We start from the raw sequence: 9244 nt of genomic DNA, 5'->3' as shown, positions 1-9244 counted from the left end.
TGCCATGACCGTCGAGGCAGCAATGCAACAGTGGGGCCTCTCGGACAGTGCCCACTGTGAACCTGGAGACCCCCTACAGACTGTGGAACACATCATGACCAGCTGCCCGAAACACCGCCCACCACATGGCGACCTAGGCCTGATGAACCTGGATGACGAGACGCTGGACTGGCTTGCTGCAACGGAGCTGAGGATCTGATGACATACGCAAGAAGAAGAAGAAGATTGATGTGTTAGACTTTAATTAATTAGTTATAGGAAATATTAGTAGGGGGGGCACGGTGGCACAGTCGGTAGTGCTGTCGCCTCACAGCTAGAAGGTCCTGGGTTCGATTCCCGCAGGGGACGCTGGGGGTGTGTTCTCTCCTCCGCGTCATCAGTGCCCATACCCTAGGTGGGGTTGGCGAAAGGGCCTTTCTGTGTGGAGTTTGCATGTTCTCCCCGTGTCTCCTAGGGTAGGTACCCTCACAAAAACGCGTGGAAGGAACACGTTATTCCAACCAGTTCCCTTCCCCTCCATCAGGCGCCCCGGCTGGCCAGGGGGAGGCAGTATAGTGAACAGGATTATGGCATGTTTTTGTGAGGGTACCTACCCTAGGAGACACGGGGAGAACATGCAAACTCCACACAGAAAGGCCCTTTCGCCAACCCCACCTAGGGTATGGGCACTGATGACGCGGAGGAGAGAACACACCCCCAGCGCCCACAGCGTCCCCTGCGGGAATCGAACCCAGGACCTTCTAGCTGTGAGGCGACAGCACTACCGACTGTGCCACCGTGCCCCCCAAGTAGTAGTAATACTAGTAATACTAATACTAAAATATATCAAAGTAACAAAAACAAGTGTTAAAATAAATTGGGAATCCTGTGGTGTGGAATGAAATAGTCAGGACTAGAGACAACTTACAAAGCATGTCTTGAAGAACTCTGTGTCATCATCCCCAAGGATCGTAGGAAGGCCAAGGAGGACTGCAGTTCGCCTCCCAGTAGTGTCTGTACTCTGAAAAATAAACACACAAGACTGCTAAGTGGTCAAGGACTAGACACAAGTGACGTAAGACAATGGCCTTTCTTTCCTTGGTACCCCGCCATTCCTCTCAGGTGCAGAACGCAGCCACTTCTGCAGTGCATTCCTGTATAGCAATTCGGTCAAATTGACGAGCAGCCGCTGGGGAAAAAAGTAAAAAAAAAACGTTATAAAGATAAATAAGAAAGCTGGCAGGTGGCCTTAGGAGCACTTCACCCATTTTCAACCCCATAGTCATATAATTGATCCACACTAATGCTCGTAAAACATGCCACCATTCATGTCTACTCTGTTCAGAGGAGGGCAGTGGACAGCTCAGAAACCTGCCTACCAGTGACAGGACAGGTCATCATTTTCAATGTCCATTAGCTTGAAATGATGTCACTGGTAGGCAGGTTTCTGAACTGTCCACAGGCAAAGACCACCTCTGAGACAGAAATGGTGCCATCTTATTGTGAGCATTACAGAGGACCACTTATATGAAGTTAAGGTTGGAAATGGGTGAAGTGCTTCTTTAAGAGTGGATGCATTTTCCATCAGACTCATTCCATGGTGAGGAAAATGCATCTGTTCTTATTTACTTGAGATAAAAGTTAAAATACTTAATTAAATTAAATATCCATCATAAAAATGGCCAAATCCACTGTAGTAAACCTAGTATTTTGAGGTGCAGATTGACTCACCAAACATGCAGTCCTGCATCAGCGTGTCCTTGAAGGCCCTCTTCTTATTCCTTGTTTTCTCTGATGGCACAGTGTGGTAGGGGCTGGAGTTATACATTGGCATTCCTAGAGAAAGACAGACAGAACAAAATAAGGCAAATAAGCACCATCAAAGTAGTTATCAATGAGCACCATATACACTAGCAAGTGTACCTAGTGCATGTCTGGTGGTAAAAAAAAAAAGTTATTTGAGAATGTGTTAGTTAACTCACCTTTATAGCCTTGGGGGTGATGATTGCCAGCGAAGTCTAAAAAGAGGACAATTAAAATATTTAAAAAAGTATCACAAATGTATAAAAAGGCTCTTGTTGACACAGGAACAACAGACATACCATTCCTTACTTGTCCAGTGTGGTTCCCTCCTGAAATGGATTAAAATAGCCCTAATTAGTCACTGTAAAATACAAGTTCTCATATAATATCGTGCCAACATTAACAGATCCTTGCAAAATAGTGAGACACTGAATTCATATATGCACTCAACTTTACATTACCACCCATTTAACTAACATTTCCAGTCAGTGTATGGTCTCCAAGAGTGGCTGAGAGAATCATCTAGCCTATTAGTCTACTTACCATGATTGCAGGGGTCCATTGACTCCAACTCTGCCAAGAAGCTTCCACCAAAGCCTAAAATGAGAGAACACAAAACATGAACTATGAATTCTATCTAAAGCACATTTACAATCTGTCCCCCCTGAGGTAGTAGTGTGAAGTGGTTCACTTACCATTATTAGGCTGGTTATCCTCCGAGCAGCTTCCTCCAGAGGCTAAAAGAAGGGAACACAAGACATGAATAGTGGACGCTGTAACCTTTGAACACATAACCTGAACTAAATGCTTGTAAAGCTTTCATGCAATTACATTTGGTTTTGCCATGTTAGTAATTAATGACATACCACTGCTTGCATTTGGTGTTGGTACAGAAGGGTACTGGCTGGATTCTGGCTGGATTCTGGCAGCACTGTATTAATAAATAAGTGGAATTATACATGGCAATACTTAAAGTAGGTGTAGCAGTTAGTGTCATAACTGACAGTGTCACCACTGTACCTGGAAAATTAGGTGGCTTGAAAAAAAAATCGCTTCACACTGCTGTTTTCTGGCTCATCTGACTTAGGCCAATTCTAAAAACACCTCCTAAAACCTAACCTAAGTTTTCTGAAAACGTTCACATTTTTACAAAAAAAATTAATAAAACATTATGTTGCCATACATATAGCAACAACTAATGAGACACAGAGGTGGCTCCCGGATTGAATGGCATAACAACGTATAGGTTACAACAGGTCTAAATAGAAAAGAGGTGGTGCCCGTGCTGCTATAATTATTATACTTGGCCAGGCCTTGTGTATTGCAGTGAATCCTCTCCAGTCCTCTTGTAGCACAACCCTGAAAATTTAGAGGGAAACAAATAATTCAATAAATATATGCACAAAACAATATATATATATATATATATATATATATATATATATATATATATATATATATATATATATATATATATATATATATATATATATATCAGCCAAATTATTAATTTATCAGGTCCTTCCAAAATATTTTACACACACGTATATATAATATGTATATATATATATATATATATATATATATATATATATATAAATTATTATAAAACTTACATTAACCACTTTAGCCCTATTTTATACATAGGACATTTGAAAATAGCAGATCTACAAGCTCACCACATGTTGCATCGTGACGCGTTGTGAGCTTGTAGATCTGCTATTTTCAAACATTTTACTTTTGGTACTTTAAGTATATTTTGATGCCAATACTTTTGTACTTTAACTCGAGTAACATTTTGAACACAAGGCCTTTTACTTTTAACAGAGTATTTTTATATTATGGTATTGCTACTTTTACTTAAGTAAAATATCTGATTACTTCTTCCACCACAGCTGTTTCTCCACATTTATCACCCAGGCTAAATTGCTTTAGTGTAGTAAAAGCTTAACTGTGCCTTCATTAAAAAGGCAAAAATATTACCCGAAGTATTAAGCCTTTTCCATGAGCTAACCTGGTTTCTATTATGCTCTAGATCCCGCCTCCTATATCCGGTAAATTTTCACATACACACATGCAACCACGGATGTAGTTTCCGTATCCGGTCTAGACCGGAAGTGCTTCCGGCAAAGTGAATTGGTACCCGTTGGTTTAACACTAATAGCTAGTGAGTTAGCACCATACATTCTGCCTTGTTAGTTCACCACTATTAAATGAACGAACTGCTTCACAGTAGTGCTGGTTACAACAATGATTATACAACTGTTAAAAACGCTAATAATCTGTTATTGTATACACACAGAAACAAATGAAAGTACATTTTAATCACGAAACATGCTAACAAAACGGCGGGCTAACGTTAGCTAGCATGCTAGCTGCTTTAATAACATGGATTGCTATTTACTAACACAAGCTACAAACCCCGGACAGCATAAAGATAACATTTAGTCAAACGATGAGAGTCGGGTGACGGTATCTGAACGGGATAGTACATTCTATTCCCATAAGAACTCACTTACCAGTCAACTATTATTAGCTAGCATGCTAGCTAACAAGCTCAGGTCTGCACTGTAGTTGCCACGGTAATAATTCACAAGTTAACATTTAGTCAAACGATGACAGCCAGATGATGGTATATGAATTGCATAATACATTATATTGTAAAGGACTTACCAGTTTGTCTTACTATAGTAGTATTGTGAATTGTCAACAAGCCTCAATTCGCGCCAATGTTTCCTTTGAAAAACTCAAGTCCCATGAGATTTAGCTGGTCTCGCGAGTTGTGACGACTACCCTCTCGCAGGGGAGGGGGTGCGAGGGGAGGGGGAGGGGGTGCGAGGGGAGGGGGAGGAGGGGAGGGGAGGGGAGGAGGGGAGGGGAGGGGGAGGGGGGGTGTGCAATATCAGCACTACACGTTGAAACAATGTCAATTCATTGTTGGGCATTTCAACATTGAAAAACCATCATCTATACTAAATTGATTCAATGACATTTTTTTAAATGTTGAAATCGTATCTGTATTTAAACATTGAATCAACATAGCTTTTTCAACCTCAACCAAAAATAACCAATCTGACCAAAATCCAACATTGAATTAATATCTTTTGCTATCTGGGAGGTGATGATTCAGTGGCCTCCACGTGTGGATATGCAGGGTTTGATGAGGACAGTGTTGTTATATTCATGAATGGATTTCCAGGTGATGATCTTGATTTGTAAATTAATTCTATCTTGGCCATATATGGACATTGCCAAATATCGGCTTAATATTGATGACATCATATGATATACGGTCCGCAATGTAATGTTAGATTTGTTACGGAATGGACCGAACTGACTGACAGGATCTGCAGGTTTTCATAAACTGTGACCTGCAGTTGTAATAATAAAAAATTTATAACTGATAATCACCTACAAATTAGAATTCACTGCTGACCCACAAGTGAAATCATTTTGAGTTCATAAGTTTAATATGCTTTATCTTAATGAAGTATATAATTATATTTCTCCCAACTAGTGATCAGATAGACATGCTGAGACTCTTTGAAAGAGATGTTAGTGAGATTATCCCAAGAACTCAAACAGTGATCACTGAAAGACAGAGATGAGACTCTTTGAAAGAGATGTTAGTGAGATTATCCCAAGAACTCAAACAGTGATCACTGAAAGACAGAGATGAGACTCTTTAAAATAGATATTAGTGAGATTATCCCAAGAACTCAAACAGTGATCACTGAAAGACAGAGATGAGACTCCATAATAGCGACGCCATTAAGATCATTTTGAGAACTCAAACAGTGATCACTGTGAGACTGAACAGTGTCATATCTCAGGAGTTCAAATTGAGAAGAATGAGAAAATGCACTTTGGTCTCGGCTGGTGCTCATCTTTATCTAGAGACACAAATGATACATAATGGAGGTCTCATTTAGGATTTTCGCTTGCTATGGGTTTGTGTTGAAAATTTGCTTGTTTTCCTCACTTGCCATATTCCATAATCATTGCCTTGTCACATGTATTTAGGATCAAATGTGATGACATTACCATTGTGTTGATGTAACACGTCCCAAATGTGCTAATTTAGTCTTGCATGATATTTTAATGTTATCACATTACATTCATTCACATGCCATACTGTCATTGGGTGATTCATGCAGCAGGCTATAATACAGAATCTGCCACTGAGCTGAAACATTTACTGTACGGAATAGAAACAGTAGAAACAGTACTCTTAGGTGGCCTAATCCTATAATGGGACACAGGGCCTACATATTAAGAAGCTAATAGAGACTTATATGTCCTGTATTATGAACATATAGAGCCTATATATGGATAAAGAAGCTATATAGGAGACCTATATGGCTTGTATTAACATATATGACCTATATGAGGGTATAAACAAGCTATATAGGAGACCTATATACCCTGTATATGCACATATATGCACCTGATTTTGACCTATGTGAGATATATGCAGCCTATATGGAGCTTATACCAGGCATATATGTGGTATATACATATATGCGCATATATGATCCTTATATGTAGCATATATGTTACATATAGTTGCATATATGGAACATATAGATTCTTTCCATGTGGGATATGCTGGCGTGGCCTGGAATTGTACCTGGGGCACCCAGGGCCTCTGGCTCCCTAGGCGGGCTCACTAACCACTCAGCTATGGCTCCCTAGGCGGGCTCACTAACCACTCAGCTATGGCCCCCTCAGCTATGGCCGCCCCGTGTATTGAATTTGACGCCGGCAGCAACCAGTGAAGGGAACGCAAGGGTGCGGGCTGTTAGGGAGGTTGAAGGCATGTCGTGGCCTACCTCCTTTACCTTGCTTTTCTGCCAATTATGACACATTTTCGTCTATTATGACAGGCCCATAGAGACTCTAGGGTTTATGGGGTTAAAACCTCACCTTCTCTCCGGCGTCCAGGTTCACTCTGAACTCCGTAACACTCACCCAGAACAAATTCAGGCTGGGCTATGTGATAAACATAACACACAATATGTACGTCTATGTATAGTCTATATCAGGGCTGCAGTTAAGCGAGCGCCACAGACCCAAAACAAACTCACTGAGAGTGTTTACTGTACATGCTGCAGTCACGCTCTCAAGCAATGTTCTTTGCTAAGATGTATATATTTCATGTATACATTCATGGACATAGAGGCGACTCCTGTATATATAGGATGAGGTGGGAGGGTCTGTTATCTTCCCATGATCCTCAGGCACTGAAGAGTCTCCGAGTGGGGGGGATATCATTACACGTGTGCTTGTGCACACACGCTTGTGCACAAACGTGCTTGTTTGCGTTTCCACTTTCACTAGTGTTTGCTCTCTTCTCTCTCTCTCTCTCTCTCTCTCTCTCTCTCTCTCTCTCTCTCTCTCTCTCTCTCTCTCTCTCTCTCTCTCTCTCCCCCTGTTGCATGTGCAGCAGATGTTGACTCTCCTCTTCTGTTTACTACCTGGTTCCTATGGGGCCAGCCAGGATGTACGCATGTGGAAACACACACACACACACACACACACACACACACACACACACACACACACACACACACACACACACACACACACACACACACACACACACACACACACACACACACACACACACACACACACACACACACTCCCTACCTCAACTTAAACAGGTAGCTAAATTATTAGTACCACAACCAATAATAATTATGATAATGGTGGTAGAGCAGCATCTGCACTCTCACTGGAGTACCGGGAACGCCGCCCCCCAAGCCCCAATCTGTTCGCAGGTTATGCAATGTTGTGGCCCTCGGCTTGGTACCCTAGACATAATTTGGCCCTTGGGGAAAACTAATCGGGGAACCCTGGCATAAGGGATTGAATTCACCAGATACAAGTGTGCAGTCACACACAGGCACGCACACACGCACTCACTCACTCACTCACTCACTCACTCACTCACTCACTCACTCACTCACTCACTCACTCACTCACATGTGGTATTTGTTTGGTTTTCTTATTGGGGTGACCATGGTTCATGCTGCGTGTGTGTCTTCTATCTTGTCTCTGCTTCCAGAACACAGCACAGCAGAGAGCAGGTGCACGTAATTAAACAAATGCACTCACTCCGCATCCGCTGTGAAAGATCTGCAAATACGTGGGCATGCATGGAAGATGTGCGTGCGTGCGTGCGTGCGTGCGTGCGTGCGTGCGTGCGTGCGTGCGTGCGTGACTGCTTGACTGCGTGCGTGACTGCGCACGCTTGTGTTATAGTGTTGCATGTTTGTAAAAGTGTCCGAGCTACTGTGCTGTTCTGGGCGCGTGTGTATGTATGAGAGATTGAATTGTGCGTGCACGCGTGTTTGTGTGCCTGTGCCTGCCTGCATGTGGATCTATGTGGAGGGGGTCATGGATCCGCTTGTTTGTTTTTGTGTCCTTGCGCGTGTGTGTGTGCGTGTGTGCCTGTGTGCCTGTGTGTGTGTGTGTGTGTGTGTGTGTGTGTGTGTGTGTGTGTGTGTGTGTGTGTGTGTGTGTGTGTGTGTTTGTAACGATGACTTGTGGGTCATTGAAACGAGGCTATGATGACAAAGTCACACCTGGGTCAGAAGGTCCTAACCCACTTTCTCCCCGTTCGCCCCTGACCAACCCCCCTGTCTCTCTCTCTCTCTCTCTCTCTCTCTCTCTCTCTCTCTCTCTCTCTCTCTCTCTCTCTCTCTCTCTCTCTCTCTCACATTTCTTGGTCTGATGTCCTCTAACCTCTGCTCCACTTACTTGCAGTGATGGAAAGTAACTACTACTACTACTAATAATAATAATAGTAGTACCACTACTACTACTACTACTAGTAGTAGTAGTAGTAGTAGTAGTAGTAGTAGTAGTGGTGGTAGTAGTAGTAGTAGTAGTAGTAGTAGTAGTAGTAGTAGTAGTGGTAGTAGTAGTAGTAGTAGTAGTAGTAGTAGTAGTAGTAGTAGTAGTAGTAGTAGTAGTAGTAGTAGTTGTTGTAGTAGTAGTAGTAGTAGTAGTAGTAGTAGTAGTAGTAGTACTACTACTAGTAGTAGTAGTAGTAGTAGTAGTAGTAGTAGTAGTTGTTGTAGTAGTAGTAGTAGTAGTAGTAGTAGTAGTAGTAGTAGTAGTAGTAGTAGTAGTAGTTAGTAGTAGTAGTAGTAGTGGTAGTAGTAGTAGTAGTAGTAGTAGTAGTAGTAGTAGTAGTAGTAGTAGTAGTAGTGGTGGTGGTGGTGGTGGTGGTAGTAGTAGTAGTAGTAGTAGTAGTAGTAGTAGTAGTAGTAGTGGTAGTAGTAGTAGTAGTAGTAGTAGTAGTAGTAGTAGTAGTGGTAGTAGTAGTAGTAGTAGTAGTAGTAGTAGTAGTAGTAGTAGTAGTAGGGAAAATGTTAGATTTTCATTGAGTGGAAAATACATCAGTGTATTGATATTGATATTTAAAAGTATATAATTTGTACTTTTGAATACT

General features: G+C 41.9%; 1 protein-coding gene across 1 annotated transcript in view; it reads right to left on the bottom strand.

Moving 5' to 3' along the window:
- Positions 1–1079: 1079 nt before the first annotated feature.
- The window catches only part of LOC308079661 (uncharacterized protein), a gene marked incomplete at its 5' end in the record, with an annotated part of 46310 nt that continues 38145 nt past the window's right edge, over positions 1080–9244 (bottom strand). Inside the window, 7 exons of the mRNA XM_080421212.1 lie at positions 1080–1168; positions 1711–1815; positions 1962–1997; positions 2082–2111; positions 2326–2379; positions 2478–2519; positions 2649–2713. Coding sequence (XP_080277338.1) covers positions 1098–1168; positions 1711–1815; positions 1962–1997; positions 2082–2111; positions 2326–2379; positions 2478–2519; positions 2649–2713 — 403 coding nt within the window. The 3' untranslated portion in view covers positions 1080–1097. The remainder of the gene's footprint in view (positions 1169–1710; positions 1816–1961; positions 1998–2081; positions 2112–2325; positions 2380–2477; positions 2520–2648; positions 2714–9244) is intronic.

The sequence above is a fragment of the Gymnoscopelus braueri genome (assembly GCF_963280865.1).
Source record: "Gymnoscopelus braueri genome assembly, chromosome: 23".
Lineage (NCBI taxonomy): Eukaryota > Metazoa > Chordata > Actinopteri > Myctophiformes > Myctophidae > Gymnoscopelus > Gymnoscopelus braueri.
The sequence above is the reverse complement of the archived record's forward strand: the minus strand, read 5'-3'. Positions and strand labels throughout refer to the sequence as shown.